At 51.3% G+C, this 20260-nt stretch overlaps 1 protein-coding gene across 16 annotated transcripts in view; it reads left to right on the top strand.

Annotated features, from left to right (window-relative positions):
• CSGALNACT1 (chondroitin sulfate N-acetylgalactosaminyltransferase 1) overlaps positions 1 to 20260 on the top strand; it is a 342047-nt gene that overhangs the window by 288353 nt on the left and 33434 nt on the right. For all 16 annotated transcript variants that reach the window (XR_016036499.1, XM_055416694.2, XM_055416690.2 and 13 more), the window contains one exon: positions 13789 to 14005. Coding sequence is in view for 15 of the 16 variants with exons in the window: in XM_055416694.2 (XP_055272669.2) it covers positions 13789 to 14005 (217 nt within the window). In the remaining variant the exon portion in view is untranslated. The remainder of the gene's footprint in view (positions 1 to 13788; positions 14006 to 20260) is intronic.

Raw genomic sequence — 20260 nt, 5'->3', positions numbered from 1 at the left:
CATTATATAGTGGTATTAAAATGAGTAATTGTTACATAATCAAAATAGTAAAAGATGTTTATACGTTTTAACAATAGCGAGACAAAAAACTGTGACAAAATAGGATGTCACAATGGAAACATGATTAATCTAACAATATAAAATAATTGCATACACTTTAGGGAGTTAAGTAGAGTGATGGGGTTAGTGGAAGTGCATACCTGTGCATGTTTCATCCACCTAGCCTCGCATATGTATATGGTTGGTGCATTTAATCTATTTCTGCAGATGCTGACTGCAGCCATGAAATTAAAAGACGCTTACTACTTGGAAGGAAGGTTATGATAAACCTAGATAGCATATTAAAAAGCAGAGACATTACTTTGCCAACCAAGGTCCGTCTAGTCAAGGCTATGGTTTTTCCAGTGGTCATATATGGATGTGAGAGTTGGACTGTGAAGAAAGCTGATCGCCGAAGAATTGGTGCTTTTGAACTGTGGTGCTGGAGAAGACTCTTGAGAGTCCCTTGGACTGCAAGGAGATCCAACCAGTCCATCCTAAAGGAGATCAGTCCTGGGTGTTCATTGGAGGGACTGATGCTAAAGCTGAAACTCCAATACTTTTAGCCACCTCATGCGACGAGTTGACTCACTGGAAAAGACTCTGATGCTGGGAGGGATTGGGGGCGGTAGGAGAAGGGGACGACAGAGAAGGAGATGGCTGGATGGCATCACCGACTCGATGGACATGAGTTTGAGTGAACTCCAGGAGTTGGTAATGGACAGGGAGGCCTGGCGTGCTGTGATTCATGGGGTTGCAAAGAGTCGGACACAACTGAGCGACTGAACTGAGCTGAACTGAACTGATGACCCTATTAGCATTTTCTTAACTGTTTTGGGTTTATTTTTTATAGGTGTTTTCCTTCTCTTGTGTTTCCTGCCTGAAGAAGTTCCTTTAGCATGTGTTGTGAAGCTGGTTTGGCGGTGCTGAATTCTGTTAATTTTGCTGGTCTGGAAAGCTTTTGATTTCTCCGTCAAATCTGAGCCAGCATCTTGCTGGGTAGAGGATTCTTGGTTGTACTTTCCTCCCTTTCATCACGTTAAATATGTCATGCCATGCCCTTCTGGCTTGTGGAGATTCTGTTGAGAAGTCAGCTGATAGCCTGATGGGAGTTCCCTTGTATGTTATTTGCCATTTTTCCCTTGTTCCTTTTAATATTTTATCTTTGTCCTTAGTTTTCATCCTTTTGATTACTGTGTGTCTTAGTGTGTTCCTCCTTGGGTTTATCCTGCCTGGGACTCTGTGCTTCCTGGACTTGGTTGAATGTTTCCTTTCCCATGCTAGGGAGGTTTTCAGCTATTATCTCTTCAAATATTTTCTCAGGTCCTCTCTCTCCTCCTTCTGGGACCCCTATAATGTTAGTGCTTGTGCGTTTAATATTGTCTCAGAGGGCTCTTAGGCTGTCTTTATTTTTTTTTTTTTTCCATTCTTTTCCTATATTCTGTTTTGCGGCAGTGATTTCCACCATTCTATCCTCCAGGTCATTTTTCCATTCTTCTGCCTCTATTGATTCATCTCTGTTTGTTCTTTAGTTCTTCTAGGTCTTTGGCAAACATTTCTTGCATCTTCTCTATTTTTGTTTTTTTTTCCTGAGATCCTGGGTCATCTTCATTATCATTATTCTGAATTCTTTTCCTGGAAGTTTGTCTGTCTCCACTTCATTTAGTTGTTCTTCTGGGGTTTTGTCTTGCCCCTTCATCTGGGACATAACCCTCTGCCTTTTCATTATGATTAACTTGCTGGGATGTGGTTTTTGTTCTGGCAGCTGTGGGCTTGCAGTTCTTGTGTCTTCTGTCTGCCCTCTGGTGGAGGAGCCCAAGAGGCTTGTGTAAGCTTCCTGATGGGAGCAGTGGTGGCGGGGAAACTGGGTCTTGCTCGGGTGGGCAGGGCCATGCTGAGTAAAACTTGACTCCGGTTGCTGATGAATAAGGTTGTGCCCTCTCCCTGTTACTTGTTTGGCCTGAGGGGACCCAGCCCTGGAGTCTGCAGTCTCTGTGGTAAGGTAAATGGTGGCCTCCCAGAGGGCTCACACCAAAGGGTACCTCGCAGGACCGCTGCTGGCAGTGCCCTGTCCCCTTGGCAAGCCACTGCCCACCCATGCCTCTATAGGAGACCCTCCAGCACTAGCAGGTAAGTCTGGTTCAGTCTCCTGTGGGGTCCCTGCTCTTTTACCCTGGGTCCTGGTGCATGCAATATTTTGCTTGTGCCTTCCAAGAGTGAATTCTCTGTTTCCCCCAGTCTTGTCGGAGTTCTGCAGTCCAGTCACTTTGGCCTTCAAAGTCAGGTTCCATGGGGATTCCTGGTCCCTTTGCCTGATCCCCAGGCTGGGAAGCCTGATGTGGGGCTCAGCAACACAGCAGTGTTGTCTTCACAGCAGTGGGAGAGCTTCTTTGGAACCATTGTTCTCCAGTGTGTGGGTCGGTCAGCGGCAGGTGTGGGGTTTGATTATATCGTGACTGCGCCGCCCCCCACCGTCTTGCTGCAGCTTCTCCTGTCTTTGGACGTGGGCTGTCTTTTTTTGATGGGTTCCAGCGTCCTCCTGTCAGTGGCTGTTCCACAGCCAGCTGTGATTTTGGTGCTCTTGCTGGCGGAGATGAGCTCACGTCCTTCTACTGCGCCATCCTGAGTAAGTTTTAAGACTCACTTCTCTAATGTATTGTGTACAGGCGGTTAGCTTTCTGAAGAATCTTTGTTGATGCTTTTCTCCTCTCAAAAGTCAATCTCAAAGAGAAAGGAAGGACAGAAAAGAAGAGTTATAATCATCCTTTTGGTGTTAGCTTCCTTCATAGCTCAGTTGGTAAAGAATTCACCTGCAATGCAGGAGACCCTGGTTTGATTCCTGAATCAGGAAGACCCCCTGGAGAAGGGATAGGGTACCCACTCCAGTATTCTTGGGCTTCCCTTGTAGCTCAGCTGGTAAAGAATCCACCTGCAATGCAGGAGACCTGGGTTCAGGCCCTGGGTTGGGAAGATCCCCTTGAGAAGGGAAAGGCTACCCAGTGCAGTATTCTGGCCTAGAGAATTCTGTGGACTGTATAGTCCATGGGGTCACAAAGAGTCGGACATGACTGAGTGACTTTCACTTTTGATGTTGAAGTTAATTGGCCTTGAAGAGCTTGACCATGATCGGCTCTTAGATTCACAGCCATCCTGCCATCACCCTCTGAATGCATCGTTCATGACCTGGGACAAGTTAATCAATTCCTTTGCAGGCCTCTGTTCTGTCCTCTGTAAGAGGATGTGGTGAACGGCAGGTCCTGTAGAAACTTCCTTAGAACTGAGATGATATCTCTAAACTTGGTGCAGCTGTTTGGGCCTCACGGCCTCTCCGTGGGGGTGAGCTGGACGCGTAGTTGTGGACACATGACTCACGGTCACCAGAGACAAGGGTGGGGTCACACAGTCCCTGCTCTCTGACCCTTAACCCCTGTGCGTTGCTGCTGCTGTGTCTTGTGTTGCTTCTGTCCCCACAGCCTGGACTTACTGTTCACAAGCTCAGAGAGGTAGCCAGCAGCTGGTGGGAAGTGTGATAAGGGGAGAAGACTTCCTACCCCCAGGGTTTGCTCCAGAACCTGGGACCCCCTCTGCTTAGTCCAGGCAGCATCACCCTCTGAGGCTTCCACGTCAGTTCCTTAGAGGACAGAGGAGGACCTGCCGAGACCCATCCCTAGAGAGGAGGCCGTGGGCTTGGAGTCGGTCCTGCTGTGTGAGGGCGTAAGTTGCAGGGAGGTGGGGGAGGTCCGACTCCAGGGCAGCCGTACCCACGCCTGGTCTCCCCGCGAGCCTGCTCCTCCATGAAACCACCACGTCGTCAGGAGCCAGTTCTTGGGGACTCTGTGGTCACGTCTGACCTTGGCCCCCGAGCTGTGGGCACAATTCTTGCCCCCCAACCCTGCCTTTCCTTCTACCCGACCCGACTCACCCCGGTCCAGGCCAGACCCCGGCGAGTGCCCTCAGCCCCTGACCGCACACGATGTGCAGAGCCACCCAGATCAGGGAGTCTGGTTTCTCTCCTCTCCTGCTGCGGACGGTCCTGTGTGCACGTGCTCTTTCCTGGCTCACAGACGTCCTCTGCCCAGGGTGGGGCACCCCGCTCGCCCTGCTGCAGGCCACCCCAGCATCCAACGGCCCCGCCTGCCCCCAACCTCTGTCCACCCCAGCCCGGTCCTCCAGGCGTCCCCTTCCTCCTGCTTCACTGCCCACCCGCTGGCCCCCTGCTGCGCTGCGCTGGGCGTGGTCAGAGGCGTGGTCTTCCCTGGGGTGGGCTCCACCCCCCGCAAGCCTCATTCCCTCCCTGTTTTCTCCCAATCTGTTTCTGTTTGTGTCTTCCTCTGAGCACACCGTGGGCTCTCTTCTATTTTTAAGAAAAGAAAGCGCTGTCAGCTCCCTAAGTTCCTCTGACTGCTGCCCTGCTGTGGCCGCCCCTCCTTACGCAGCACCGCCCCTTCCCCTCCGTCTGCCCCCTGTACCCCAGAAACAGAGCTCTGGGTCCCCCGGGGCTCAACTGCTGTGGGCTGGGGTGGTGCGGGGCTGAGAAGGTGGGAGGACGGCCACCCTCAGGTCGCAGGCGGGGACAGCACTGGGGCGGGGAGCGTGTCCGAGGGGACCCGGGGGCGGGAGATGCCTCCTGGCGGAGGTCCACTTGGTGGAGATTTGAAAGGCAGGAAGACCCGGCGGAGCCGGCCTGGAGCAGGATCCCAGGCGGAGGGGAAGGGAAGGGCAGAGGTCCCCGCGCAGGAGTAAACTTGACCACGTCAGGGAAACAGAAGCAAGATGCTTCCTCGCCCAGCTCACCCCTGCCCCTCGAGCTCTCACCTGCAGCGCTTGCTGCTCCTGGAGCCTCGTGCCGGCGGTCACGGCGGGCTGCAGGCCGTCCCGGGGGCCACCGTGTCCTCGTCTTGCCTGACCTTGACCCGGCGGCCGGGCTGAGCTGCCCTTCCCTGACTCTGCGCCTGCCCTGATCTCGCCGCCTCCCTGCTGGCCGCCAGCGCCTGCTGCCTGCGGGTGGGAACGTGCCAGGCCCGCATCCGGGGCTCCCATTCCCTGCATTTCCTGCAGCGCCACTCAAAGGCGCGGGGAGGGAGGGGCTCACTCTGAAAAAAGGCCCCTCTGCTGAGCCTCAGACCTGCCCACATGGCTCTTCAAGTCCGCATTTACGAGCTTAACTCACAGCCCTCCCCTGGCCTGCAGCCTCCCTGACTCCCCCCACCGCCCCGCGCCCACCCTCCCACCTCTAGCCGGGGTCTCTCCACCCCTTTCCACTTCTCTCCCACTGGTGCTTTCTGAGTTTCCTGCTGAGTCACGGGTTCTTTTTTGCTTCCCGCCCTCACCCCTTGCCCTGCACACCCCCTGCTGTCAGGCCAGGGCACTGATCGCATCTCACCTCTCCCTGGAGCTCCCGGCGGGTTTGCTCCTGGTGATGACCTGGTGGCCGAGGGGCTCTGCCCCACCGGCCTGCCCAGCTTCGCCTCCCACCCCCGTCTTGTGCCCGAGCCTGGCTGAACCACCTCAGCTTTGCCACACGTGACAAGCTGGTTTTATTTGTGCAGTGGCTTTGCCTTCGCTGCCGTCTTTCCGTGGAATGTTCTGATTTTGCAGTCTTGGCACACACCCACTCGGTCTCCAGTCCCGCTGAAATGTCGTCTGTCAGCCTGTTCACACCCTCAGCAGGTGGACAGTCCCTCCGTTCTGCTCCCTGCACCACGGGGAATGCTTAGGTACTTAGCGTCCTGTGTGTGTCTGACTGGGGCACCTGTCTGCCTTCCTCTCTAGAATGTGAATTCTGAGAGCGCGGTCATTTTTTAATCCTGTGCCTCTTCATATCGCTGATGGAGAACACAGTGCATGGTGAATGATAGCCATAGGGAAAATCAATAAGGATAAGAATAACCACGTCAGGTGGCTATGAATGGTGTGTGGCTGGCGAGGCACCTGGTGAGCCCAGCGCCCTGCTGCACGGGGCTCATAACCTGCGTGCGTGCGTGCGTGCGCGTGCATGTGTGCTAAGTTACTAAGTCATGTCTGAGTCTGCGCCCCCATGGACTGTAGCCCTCCAGGCTCTTCTGTCCATGGGCTTCTCCTAGCCCTCCAGGCTCTTCTGTCCATGGGATTCTCCAGGCAAGAACACCGACCAGGTTGCCATGCCCTCCTCCAGGGGACCTTCCCAACCGAGGGATCAAACCCATGTCTCTTGTGTCTCCTGCATTGGCAGGTGGGTTCTTGACCACTAGCACCGCCTGGAAAGCCCTAACGTGCCTTTGCTTCCCACTTTAATATCAGATACCCAGTTGCCTTCATGGAGCTGATACATAGTTTTGTGGGGAAAATACGGCTCTGAAAAGAAAATCAACTGTTAGTACTGGTGATGAAGTTGGGAGGAGCCCTCAGTAAGTGAGGTTTTCAGAAACTCCTGATAGATTAAGAACCAGGTGTTGAGTTTGTCGGCACGGATGTATGGCGTGAACAAATGCAGTGAATAGGAGTAAAAAGATGACCTGTGAATTACTTCAGCAAGGACCTCAGCGCAGCCATGTATCATCAAATGAGAAATGTTTAGTGAAAGCTGATGGTGATGAACCTGAGTCAGGACGTATCCAGAGCCGGCTGTGAGCTGATGCGCTGAGATGTGGGAGAAAAGAGGTGTCTGCAGGGGCCCCTGTAACCCGGCATAGGAGGCAAGCCAGGAGGCCTTCTTACTGTTCTTATGGGGAGAATTCTTTACAGTGTAGGTATTTGAGCATTTGGGGCCTTGGCTGCAGTCTTTCACAAATATTAAACATCTGCTGCTTCCCTTTAGAAAATAGTGCTGATGACAGAGGGTGCCGTGGTGATGTCTTGTCGTCCCGTGTGCCCAGGAGTGAGACATCTCCCCTTAGTGAACTTCTCAGGATAACAGCAGCACCGCAAGAGTCAACAGTTATGTTGTGGAGTAAAATCCTATGCAGGAGTGTCAGCCTCTCCTTCTGAAAGACTAAGGAGGATATGCTTCTATAGGGGTGTGTTCACAGGCAGGTTACAGGGTAGAGGGTTATTTTTCCCTTTGTATTAGATGATCCCAGACATTTCCGATAAATTAAAAACTAACAACATATGACTGTCCCCTCCCCCCCTACTGTCAGGAGGTGACCTGTCATTATTTAATACTGTCAGCATTTCTGCCTGTTACATATTTTCTTTCCACATACACTTTCTTTTTTCCCGGAAATATGTATTTTTAAATTTTTATCTATTTATTTTGTTGTTGTTGTTCAGTCGTTAAGTTGTATCCAACTCATTTGTGACCCCGTGGACTGTAGCCCACCAGACGCCTCTGTCCATGGGATTTCCCAGGCGAGAATACTGGAGTAGGTTGCCCATTTCTGTCTCCAAGAGATCTTCCTGACCCAGGGATCGAACCCATGTCTCTTGCATTGGCAGGTGGATTCATTGCCACTGAGCCACCAGGGAAGCCTGTTTATTTATTTATGTCTGTGCTGGGTCTTTTCTCCTGAGCGCTGGCATTCTCTGCAGCAAGTGGGGATTACTCTCAAATTGCGATGTGAGGGCTTCTCAATGCAGGGCCTTCTCTTGTTGTCGAGGACGGGCGTGTAGTCTTCAGTAATTGTGGCTCCTGGGTTTCGTTGCTCCCCGGCACGTGGGATCTTCCCAGACCAGGGATTGAACCTGTGTCTCCTGCATTGGTAGGTGGATTCTTAACCACTGGACCCCAGGGAGGCCCTGAAAGTTTTGTGGGTTTTTTTTCCTTTTCATGAAAATCTCCTCCTTCAAAATTTACTACTTGTAATGTGTGGTAGGCTATGAATTCAGGTAATTGTTATTTAACAGCTGTTACAGCTGTGGGTAAAAGAAAGGGTTAAAGCTCTGGGGCGGGCGGAGGGGAGGTAAGGATTAGTGAGGGTAAAGGGGCTGCTGGCCGTGGTTTTCACCGCAGACATGATGTTGTTCCTCTGATCTCTGGTGTTCTTTTTTATTATTATTATTTTAAAATTTATTTTAATTGGAGGCTAATTACTTTACAATATTGCGGTGGTTTTTGCCATATATCACCATGAATCAGCCATGGGTGTCCATGTGTTCCCCCTCCTGAACCCCCCTCCCACCTCCCTCCCCATCCCATCTCTGGGTCATCCCAGTGCACCAGCCCCGAGCGCCCTGTCTCATGCATCGAACCTGGACTGGCAGTCCGTTTCACCTATGGTAGTACACATGTTTCAGTGCTGTTCTGATGTTCATGCTCCTGCTTCTTCCCCTGCTCTGAGGGCGCGGCGCTGGGTGTGGAAGGGGCCTCGAGGGAGGAGACGGCTGCCCTGGGTCTCTAAAAGAGACGGTGCAGTGGACCATCCCCGGGACGCGTGTATCATGTATCAGGAGAACAGCTTCACACGGAGGGGCTCAAGCTCTCACGCCCTCGTGTCTGGAGCAGCGAGAGAGAGAGAGAGGACTTTGGATTGAGAGAGTCTCGGAATCTTCCCAGGGGAGCAGGGTCCAGTTTAGAAGGGTGACGGGTGAGGGGTGAGCGGGGACTGCTGAGGACCTGTGTCTTGAGAAAGTGCCTGGCCTTTTCATGGGACAGCGGTTTTGTTGTTGTTCAGTTGCTCAGTCTTATCCGACTGTTTGCGACCCCATGAACTGCAGCACACCAGGCTTCCCTGTCCATCACCAACTCCCCGAGTTTGCTCAAACTCATGTGCATTGAGTCAGTGATGCCATCCAACCATCTCGTCCCCTTCTCCTCCTGGCCTCAATTATAACGATTTTTTTTTTTTTTTTGGCAGCATTGCATGGCTTATGGGATGTTAGTTCCCCGACCAGGGATCAAACCCAGGCCCTCGGCAGTGAGTGTAGAATCCTAACCACTGGACTGCCAGTGGAGTTCCCCATTTTAACCGATTTTAGGTGTACTGTTCATTGGCATTAAGTACATTCACACTGTGTGTAACTGCCGTCCCCTCCCGTTGCTGCAACTTTCTCATCGCATCAGACTGAAACTCTGTGCCCAGTGAACACTGACCCCCTCCCCCTGCCCCGGCCCCTGGTGCCCACCAGCCTGCATCTTGTCTGTGACTCTGACTCCTCTAGAGACAGCGTGCGAGTGGAATCACACAGCAGTCGTTCTTTTCTGTCTGACGTACTTTCCTTAGCACATTCTCAGGCTCCTCCACATTGCAGCACATCTCTGAGAGTTATTCCTTTTCAAGGCTGAGTAGTATTCCACTGTGTGTGTGGACCACACTTTGTCCAGCCATTCATCTGCTCATGGAGATTTGAGTTGCTTCCGTTTTTGGCTGCTGTGAAAATGTGTGTCCCAGTACCTGCTCAGGCCTCTGTTTTCAGTTCCTTTGGGTACACACCCAGAAATGGGATTGCTGGATCATATTATATAATTCTATGTTTAACCTCTGAGGGCAGCCTGCCAGCCTCTTCTCCACAGCTGCGCCGCTTCATATTCCCACCAGTTTCTCCAGGAGGAAGAGAAGTTATATGTGCTTGATATAAATCTGGTTTCACATGTGGTGGGGCAGGACCTACCCTCAAGTCATTAGGAGTTTGGGGTCGGTGAGGGAGGGTTTGGGGTTTCCCTGGTAGCTCAGTTGGTAAAGAATCCGCCTGCAATGCAGGAGACCCCAGTTCAATTCCTGGGTCAAGAAGATCCACTGGAGAAGGGATAGACTACCCACTCCAGTATATTCTTGGGCTTCCCTGGTGGCTCAGCTGGTAAAGAATCCACTTGCAATACAGGAGTCCTGGGTTCGATCCCTAGGTTGGAAAGATCCTCTGGAGAAGGGAAAGGCTACCCACTCCAGTATTTTGGCCTGGAGAATCCCATGGGCTGTATAGTCCGTGGGGTCACAAAGAGTTGGATACAACTGAGTGACTTTCACTTAGAGGGAGGATTTGGAGGCCTGGCTGTATGTAGTCCTGGGACTTTGGGCCGTGGGAAGGTGGGGGCCTTCTTAGCTAGGGCAGAGCAGAAGTAGGGTGGTGCTCTGGGAAGCTAAGGGCCCAGGGTACGTGCAGGATGGACCTAGACGTGGGCCAGGGGTGTCAGAGACCTGGAGGGATCAGCTAGGGGGTCTGGGCTCCACGCAGCAAGGTAGGAAGGGCAGGGGTGAAAGTGGAGACATTTGTGGGCTCAGCAGTGGGGTGCTGGCCGCCATGCCCACTCAGACTGAGAGGGCAGGGAGGAGGGTGCGGGCGTGTGGTGGGCAAGGACCTCTGGCGTCATGACTTCTGAGGCCCCAAGGGGAAGACAGGTCGGGGTCACATACCCATCTGGTGCGCTTCTCGCCTCCTGAAGGAGCAGACGTGTGTGCCGCAGCCCTGGGAGCCGCACCCTGGACTCCTGGAGGTGCCCCCACCTTGTCAGTGGTCCAGGGGCCTGCCCCCCCTGGAAGGACGAGACGATGAACATGAGTCTGCCTGCACTGGGAGCGGAAACACCAAACTCAAAGTCAGCTCAGCTCCTGTAGGTGGAGAGAGGGAAAAGGTGCTAGACTAAGCTCTCAGCCAGCTCCGGTCCTTATTTTGATCTGTAATTTTGCAGAGTGTTTAAGAACGATACCGTCCTATAAAATATGACTAGCGAGGGCCTCGTGCGGCTGAGTTCCTTTGCATTTGCTGCTGTGCTCGCAGCTCATTGGCTGAAAACCCGGTCCGGCCCCAAAGAGCTTCAGCTCCTTTCCCTCTGAGAGAGGATCTTTGGAGTTTCCACCACTGATGGCTTTTCCAGGAGGCATGGAGGTGTAGGGGTGGGGAGGGGGGTGCTGTCCTTTTGTCATGAGGACTAGGGTCTGGGGGGTGGGGATTGCCTCTGCTGGGTGTGGTAGACCCGGGGCTGGGATTTGGTGGACCAAGGCTGCAAGAGAGTTTTCAGTGATTATTTAAGATTGACAGGATTCAGTTCAGTTCAGTTCAGTCGCTCAGTCATGACTGACTCTTTACGACCCCATGAATCACAGCACGCCAGGCCTCCCTGTCCATCACCAACTCCCAGAGTTCACTCAAACTCATGTCCATCGAGTCAGTGATGCCATCCAGCCATCTCATTCTTTGTCGTCCCCTTCTCCTCCTGCCCCCAATCCTTCCCAGCATCAGAGTCTTTTCCAGTGAGTCAACTCGTCGCATGAGGTGGCTAAAGTATTGGAGTTTCAGCTTTAGCATCAGTCCTTCCAATGAACACCCAGGACCAATCTCCTTTAGAATGGACTGGTTGGATCTCCTTGCAGTCCAAGGGACTCTCAAGAGTCTTCTCCACCACCACAGTTCAAAAGCATCAATTCTTCGGCGGGATTAGGGGATCTAAAATCGGACTTATAAGACAGAATGAATTTAATTAGAATATGTAGAAATAGGCTAAAGAGTGAATGGAGTAGCTGTTTCAAGGCACAGGTGTGGGTGGTGCCAGGAGCACAGCTGGAGTTGTGGGTGAGCGCGGCCTGGGGCACCGGTGGCCTGGGGTGGGGAGTGCTTCCAGGAACCAGGACCGCGGCCCTGTCTGTTCCCCGGAGGTGCTGGTGCTGCTGCCCAAAGGCATGGTTGTAGGAATTGTTAATGATAAGAAATGCTGCACTTTCTGGTTCTTCATAAATAGATGCCTACCTCTCGAAAGAAGCGGATACCAGTACCTTCTGTGGATTTAGATTTTTAAAAAATTAATGATTCCGACCGCGGTTTAGATTTTTAAAAGTTAATGATTTTGACCTCGGATCGGAGAAAGAGGGTGACTCTGTTTTGAGAAACCTTGTTCTCTGCAGGTTCAGTTCCGTAGCAGCCTTGCCCGGGGGGGCTTGCTGGGTGACAGGTCTGTCTGCACCCAGTGGAGACGCAGTTAGCCTGCCACTCCTTCCTGACTCAGTCCCCCGCCCTCTGGACCCTGGGAGCTTGGTGTCCCACGGCCCCAGGCTGCAGCGGAGGAGGGAGGCACCTGTGTGCCCCACGAGGACCAGTTGCCCGAGAGCGTGAACAGGCTTTGCAGGGAGCTGCTCCACGCTTTCAGAGAGCTTCTTCGGGCCTCCTGAGCAGCACCTCCCTCCTCCCATGAGAGGTCCCTGCAGGGAGGCTGGATTCTGCCCCAGTGGGAGCTCTGCAGATCTTCTCTCGGCCTCCCCAGCCTGCACCAGGAGCCCCCGGGGCTTCAGAAGGCACTCAGCCTGCACTCAGCCCCTCGAGTCCCCCTGCCCCGGGGGGTGAAGCACCTGGATGAGTCGCGGCCCCGGGCTCCTCTCTGGCTCCAGAGGGAGATGAGCGAGGCCGCCCCACTGTCTCGGTGGAAGGCAACGAACAGAGACGTTGTGCAGCAGCCCTGCAGTCCCCACACAAGGGGGGGTGAGGACAGAAGGAGGAGGGTTTGCGAGAGGCCTGGAGACTGGTGACTGCCGGCGGATGCCTGTGTTCCCCACTGTCGCCTTGTAGATGCTTGGCCCGGGGTGAGTCCCTGCCAGAGAGGGACTCAGGGAAGAATGGGAGGGGAAGGGCTTCCCTGGTGGCTCAGCTGGCAGAGAATCCGCCTGCAATGCGGGAGACCCTGGTTCAATTCCTGGGTTGGGAAGATCTGCTGGAGAAGGGATCGGCTACACACTCCAGTATTCTTGGGCTCCCTTGGTGGGTCAGACAGTAAAGAATCCACCTGCAATGCAGGAGACCTGGGTTTAATCCCTGGGTCGGGAAGATCCCCTGGAGGAGGGCATGGCGACCCACTCCAGCAGTCTTGCCTGGAGTATCCCGTGAACAGAGAAGCCTGCCGGGCTACAGTCTCTGGGGTCATAGAGTCAGACCCGACTGAGCGACTAACCACAGCACAGAGGGGCAAGAGGGAGGAGGAGGAGAAAACCCAGCAGATCGCAGAGAGGAGGAGGAGGCCCGTCTGGTGTTTCATCGGATTTGATTTTTTTTTCTGGTGGTAGGAAAATACCCATGAGCCCAGTGACCCTGAGGATGTGTGGAATTTAGGAACCAGGGGATGAGGGGTTCACTCACAAAGTGGGGGCGTTTTGTGTGGTCAGGCCCAGGAGCCTCACCACACAGTTGAGCGGGGCTGTTGGGGCCTGTGGTCACCCCAACGAGGGAGACAGTGCAGTTTCAGTGACAGCGCTACTCAGAGGGCCCACTGTGGCCCCAGTAGGCTGGCCCTGCCACACTGGCTGTGCTGCTTCTGCAGGTGAAGTTACATAAGATGTGTGCCTACCCCTGAGCTGGTCCCACAGGCTTCATCTACTTCAGTGCTTCCAGAAGCTTCCGTGGGGCCACATGACCCACGTGATGGCCCCAGTGCCCCGCATAGATCGTTATGGTCACTTCTTCTGAAACGGCTGTCATTTCTAACAGATAATTTTAACACACTTCTTAAGTATAATATTAAAGTGATTAATCATATAGAAAATGTAGATAAATAGCGAAAAGAAAAAAACCATAACCCCGACTAACATCACAGCCGATCTTATTTGGCATATTTCCTCTCACAGTCCTTTTTTTAAGACCCCTGAATAAGTATAAATGAAGTTTTCTGTCCAACATTGCACATTTTTTTGATCGTGGTTTTCCTAGAGTCTTCATTAACTGTGATTTTTAAATTGACGGTGTTTTCATTTCTTTGGGGATTTGAGTGGAAGCATTTTGAGTTTTCTAATAATTATTAGACGTGGAGATTTAATCTGAATTGTAAACGAAAACGTCTGGTGCCAGCTCCCGGCGGTGTGCACCGCCTGGCAGCTGGCTTAGTTCTTAGAGCTCTCCCCTCGCGTCTGTTCACAGGGATTTACCGAACAGAAAGGGATAAAGGCACCCTGTACGAGCTCACGTTCCGAGGGGACCGCAAGCACGAGTTCAGACGCCTGGTCTTGTTCCGGCCGTTCGGCCCCATCATGAAGGTGAAGAAGGAGCAGCTGAACATGGCCAGCACGCTGGTCAACATCATCGTGCCGCTGGCCAGGAGGGTGGACAAGTTCCGGCAGTTCATGCAGAACTTCAGGTGTGTGACTCGCGGGTGGCTCCTCCCCGCCCGGCATGCGGGCCCCTTTCTCTCCCTGCACCGCTCTGTTTTCTTCCTGTGAAGTTGATGGTTGTATTTGCCTTTCCCTGGAGCAATTAAATGGGACTTCCTTGGTGGCTCAGATGGTAAAACATCTGCCCGCAGTGCGGGAGACCTGGGTTCAATCCCTGGGTGGGAAAGATTCCCTGGAGAAGGAAATGGGAACCCATTCCAGTGTTCTTGCCTGGAAAATTCCATGGACAGAGGAGCCTGGTAGGCTACAGTCCATGGGGTCGCAAAGAGTCAGCCACAACTGAGCGACTTCATTTTCTTCTTTCTTTCTGGTGGTACAGTGGTAAAGAATCCGCCTGCCAATACAGGCGATGAAAAAGACATGGATTCCATCCCTGGATCAGGAAGATCCCTGGGAGCAGGAAATGGCAACCCACTATAGTAATTCTTGCGTGGAAAATTGCCTGGATAGAGGAGCCTGGCAGGCTACCATCCATGGGGTGACAAAGAGTCGGACACAACTGAGCACGCACACACTCAGAGCAATTGGAAAGCGGCTAGATTTCCCTTCAGAAGTGGGGGTCAGGAGGGCTGGGTTTTCATCAGGATCTGCAGAGATGGCCGGACACCTGGGGGTTCTGTTCTGACTGTGGTGGCTCAGGGTGGGGGGCACGGGGCTGTGCTGTCCCCACAGTGGAGTGGGCCCTCTCCCAGCCCCTCAAAGACCTCTGCCCTTGTGGCCGTGGACCTGTGCATCTGGCTACAGCCTGGCTTCCATTCCTGCCTCGCTCCAGCAGTGGCTGGAATGCTCTCAGTCAGAGTCTTTTTTATTTTAACCTGTGTCTCCTCAGAGGTTACGTGTAGAATTATGCCAAGAAGTTTCCCAGCCTTCATTTTTGTAGAACTTCAGAAGACTTAAACGGGTTTTTGTTCAGATACAGTGGTAGTTTTTACACATGTCTTCAAGCTCCTGACTTGTAAGTGCCGTGTCGAATCTTACATGCTTGTGGGCAACACTCACGCTGCTTGAGGTCAGTCAGCAGCTAGCTTGGCCAGCTTATCTTAAAGATACTCATATGTGTCTAATGATACATCTTGGAATATCAAGCTTATTTTTCATCTTTTATCATTAAATGCACATTAAAGTTACTCGGTCATATCCGACTCTTTGGGACCCCATGGACTATACAGAATACTGGAGTGGGTAGCCTTTCCCTTCTCCAGGAGATCTTCCCAACGCAGGGATCAAACACAGGTCTCCGGCATTGCAGGCAGATTCTTTATCAGTTGAGCCACAAGGGAAGCCCACGAATATTAGAGTGGGTAGCCTATGCCTTCTCCAGCAGATCTTCCCAACCCAGGGATCGAACCCGGGTCTCTTGCATTGCAGGCTGATTCTTTACCAACTATCAGGGCTATCAGGGATTAAAAGCCAGTAATGCTCAGTATAAGAGTGTGGTTGATACTTCTCCATATTCTGGATCGTGACCATATTTTGAAGAGTAACCCTCCTCAACTCCCTGGCCGGGTTTCAGAGATGGGAGTAAACAAAGCCTGTCACTGTGTGCTGGATCCCGGGAAGCCCAGCACTTGTGTGCCAAGATCCCTTGCTGAGTTGTAACCTCAGTCTGAAAGTGTCCCTCAAGCAGAGGTGACAGCTCCTGTCGAGACGGCCCTCCCCTCAAGATGGTCTCATTCCTCTGTCCATAGGACTCTCCAGGCAAGAATACTGGAGTGGGTTGTCATTTCCTCCTCCAGGGAAGCTTCCGGACCCAGGGATCAAACCCAGGTCTCTTAGGTTTCCTCCATCGGCAGGCAGATTCTTTACCACTAGCGCCACTTGGGAAGCCCAAAACCTTCTTCTTCTTCTTGTTTAGTCGCTTAGTCGTTTCCTGCGACTCCATGGACTGCAGCCCGCCAGGCTTCCCTGTCCTTCACTATCTCAAGGAGTTTGCTCAGACTCACGTCCGTCGACTTGCGTCGATGATGCCATCCAACCATCTCATCCTCTGTCATCTCCTTCTCCTCCTGCCTTTGAGCATCAGGGTCTTTTCTAATAGCGAGTCGGGTCTTCACATCAGGTGGCCAGAGTATTGGAGCTTCAGCTTCAGCATCAGTCCTTCCAGTGAATATTCAGGGTTGATTTCCTTTAGCCCCAATATCTGGGGCTATTTAATTTCAAGTCAGAACTTGGTGAAGGTGACATTTCAAGTTGGCCAGCAGGAAATGGGTTGATTGTTCAGTACGTGGCTTTAGGACAACTAATCAAACAGTAGAAAAAATTTCATTCTGACTTCAGCACCAAAACCCAAAGTAAACTCTGGTCAATTAAATATGTAAACGCAATTAAAATGATCATAAGAGTATTGGGAGAAAATGCAAGCTGATGTTTATTCAGTGTTCGGTGGAGTCTCTGTGAAACCACTTCCATCCAGGAAGGGAAACCGTTACTACTGATTCTGAACCGTTCTGGTTGTTATGGAAAGTGGAACCACGTGTGATCTTTTTTCTTCTTTTGGATTCTCTCTGTCTTAGACATTTTTATATTGTTCTGGAAATTTTTGTACCATTCCCCTATTTTTTATGCTTTGTTTAAAAATTCAATGAAAGTTTTTGTTTTTTTTGCTTTTATAATTTAAACCTGACTTTTTTACATTTGTGAAAGTGATACATGGCTATAATGAGATGTTTGCATGGTAAAACGCAACCAGGAATAAGTTATTTAAAAACTTCGGCTCTGCTTCCCTAAATTAACCATTTTAAACATCAATTGAACATTCTTGGCGCCTTTCTTTGCCTGTCTACAGATACAAAAATAACACATTTGAAATGTCATTCAGTATGAGACGTGCTATATGTTCTATTTTTAATGAAAGAATTAAATTTTTCCTTACTTAAACTTATAGAAAAGAATCTGCATTAGGACAGAAGAAATTACTGATCTTTGAGAAAATGTTTCTGTGCTATAAGAGATGTTAGTTCCTAGGACTTCTCCCTGGTCATCCAGTGGATAAGAATCTGCCTGCCAATGCAAGGGACGTGGGTTCCATCCTTGGTCTGGGAAAATCCGCTATGGAGCAGCAAAGCCCGTGTGCCACACCTACTGGGCCTGCGCACCCCAGAGGCCGTGTTCCCCAACAAGAGAGGCTTCCATGATGAGAAGCCCACACACCAGAACTAGGGAGTAGCCCCCGCTTGCCACAACTGGAGAAAGCCTACAGGCAGCAGTGAAGACCCAGCACGTCCAACAATCTAAAAGAGAGAGATACTAGTTCTGTCTAATTAGAGGTCTGATTAGAGATGGCTCTCAAGGTAAAACGTATTCTACGAAACGGAGCAGATTGAAATCGTCATGTATCTCTACCCCATATATTAATGTTAGACTAGATCGACAGAAAAATTCCGGTAAGGAGAAGAGAGGAGCACGGTTTTGTTTCCTGACTCTCCGGGGCCCATCTCCCCATGTCTCTGCTGATTTTTACCTCAACGGGCTTCGCAGCCCTGACACTCTGTGTCGTAACCACGGCTCCTGTGTGTCAGTGCAGTTAGGGCCTTCATCAGCAGTGCTCCGACAGTGACGCTTTCGTTCCTGAGGTTTAGGGTGTCTGGATTTCATGGTCAAGGTGTCTCGAGCTTGAGAACAGAATGCCTGCTTGTCATCTGCACAGTGTCAGGGTGCCTTGCCTGGGCTTAAAGCTCTTGGACACGGTTCCTTTCCTCGGGAGGTTGTGGAGGTTCTTCTGCATATGACGATGCCATGGAGAAGTGTGAGGCCAGCTTTATTTTGTCTTTCCTGAAACTGGCAGAAGAATGCCTTCCTGCATCATGAGTTGTGGTCATTTAACCAGGATGCGTCTCAGCTCTGTGTCTTGTTTTTCTGTCTCCTGTAATTCAGTTTCCTTGTCTGTGGAAGGTTGTTGCTGAACCACAAAAGACACCAGGATTCTTGGCCTCCAGAGGAGAAGAATTCAATCCGGGGCCAGAGACAAGGCTTGATCGCTCACAACTTTTGTGTAATAAAGTTTTATTAAAGCATAAAAGAGATAGAGTAAGCTTCTGACATGGACATCAGAAGGGGGCAGAAAGAGTGCCCCCTTGCTCGTGTTGGCAATGGAGTTATATATTCTCCAATTAGTTATTACAATGAATCAAAAGAATGTCCGGGGGTTTCAGAGAACTTGCTAGGCCCACTCCCACAATCCACATTTCAAGATCACAGGATTAGCCAGAGGGCCCTCAGGAAGGAGAAATTGTCCTCAATCAGGATACATTTATATATAGTATATAATCCCTATTTGTGCTATATAATCCTTAGTACAGAATCCAAACCCAGTTGTTAGTTGTGTAACCATGAGTCCCAGGATTAAAGATAAAATTGTTTTACGTGACTAAGACTAAGGAATGTAGAGGGAAAAAGAAAACGTTTGTCCTTCCCTCCTCCTTGAGAATTCCAGACCCCTGTCTCCACTTCGAGAGCCCCAGACCCCTTTCTCCTCCCTGGGGACCCTGGACTTCTTATGAGTCTGCCTAGGAATTGATTCTCTCATTTGTTTTAGTGGATTCTTTCCTTTCGGGGAACTTTTTTGGTGTTCTAATTGTGAGCCCTTCTGCTGCTTTGTTACTGACTTCTCTGCTTCTCAGACCTACTTATGGATTTCGTAGGTTTTCTCAGTGTATTCGCTGCTGTCTAATTTTTAATGCTTTCGTCCTTAATCTGCTTTCACACAAGCCTTTCCTTTAGGTGAGAACTTTGCTTTTCAGATGGAAAGCCTCATTTCCCTCAGCCTCGGCGGCTAATGAAAAGGTAGCTGCTGTTTGCTGGGTGAGACAAAATTTTCCTAGTGCGAGACCCTCAAGGCCTTTATTGAAGAGGCCACGCACAGGAGATGGGGGATGTTCCTGGACTGACAAGAAGTGATGCGGCTGAAGCTCCAGGGCTGCCCCGCCCTCAGTGGGAATGGCACCGGCGTGTACCCTGAGGAGATATATGGGCTGCTGTGGTCAGGTGCGCTGGGGCCGCTTACGGTCCTGTGTGCTCCTGGGCTCCGCTGTTGCTATGGAGATGAGATGGCTCTTCACTCCAGCAGGCGCCTCCTCCCTTGCTGTCCAGTGGCCCTGATCCCTGGGGGAACCTCACAGGGTCCACGAGCCGTCTCCCTTCCAATGAAGGCCCCACATGCCTCCACTCCCAGGACATCTTCAGCCTGGCCCAGAGCAGAGGGGGTGCACCCAGGAGAACTCGCTTCAGATTCAGTTCCCTTTGCCTCGCGGTGTGTTGGCTTAAACCGACCTCCCCTCCTTCTTTTTATAAATCTCTTCATTCTGCCTTTTTGGAGACTCTTCTTGCATTTGCTCTTCGGCTTCGCAGTTTCCCTTGGCGTCCAGCTTATCCGTTTTTAAGTGCATCTGTCGTTTTGTCGTGTGGTTTGTTTGCAGTCACAGGAGGAAGCGAACTGTAACAACATCGAAGATAGCCTTTGTCTCTGAGCCTCTCCAGGGGGGGAAAAAAAGAATTTTTATGGCAATGATTTTTTAAAAAAAATGATTTTCAAAGATTTTTCTCGGTTCTCTGAAAGTTTGCTCGATTTTTATTCCAGCTGGACTGAGAACCGTCCCCCGTGTTGCTCTGAGCCTTCTCAGACTTTGCTGGTTATTTTTGTTCAATGTTCCCCCGTTTCCCTTCGTCCAACTCTTCTCTTGTCCCTCCCAAGGCATTTATGACATTTAAACAGAATATCAGGGACACCTTTTACTTGAATTTTCTGCAGCACTTTTTAAAATCCTCTTCCTGCTTAGCACCGTTAAGATGTTTCTGGAAATTTCTGGGTCTTTAGAAACCAGTGACTGTGGACTCTGAGACGGAGGTGGGGCTGCAGCATGGGCTCTACTGGGTGGGCAGGGGGTCAGCCCAGCCCTGCTGTTCCTGCACTGTGCCAGGCCACACACGGGGGCCTCTGTCCGGGAGGCCCTTTATCATCTTTGTGTTCCCAGAAGGAAAGCTTGTGTAGCTCACCCAGCCCCGTTCCCCCACCCAGCTTCCACCCCTACCTCCTCTCTGGGCGGGTGATTCTCTGATCAGACTCTGATGCCGTCCCCCGAAAGTTTCTGGTACACATGTCTGAGAAACAGTAATCTACATCATTCACCTTATTTCCATTAAGGTCTCTCCGGGGCCTAATAGAGGCTGTTTTTAACTTCATTTGAGTCACAGATTATGCAGAGACATCTGTTCAAGAGAAGAAA

Source organism: Moschus berezovskii, chromosome 26, assembly GCF_049115385.1.
Source record: "Moschus berezovskii isolate FMDL1 chromosome 26, NW_MosBer_1.0, whole genome shotgun sequence".
Taxonomy (NCBI): Eukaryota; Metazoa; Chordata; class Mammalia; order Artiodactyla; family Moschidae; genus Moschus; species Moschus berezovskii.
The sequence above is the reverse complement of the archived record's forward strand: the minus strand, read 5'-3'. Positions and strand labels throughout refer to the sequence as shown.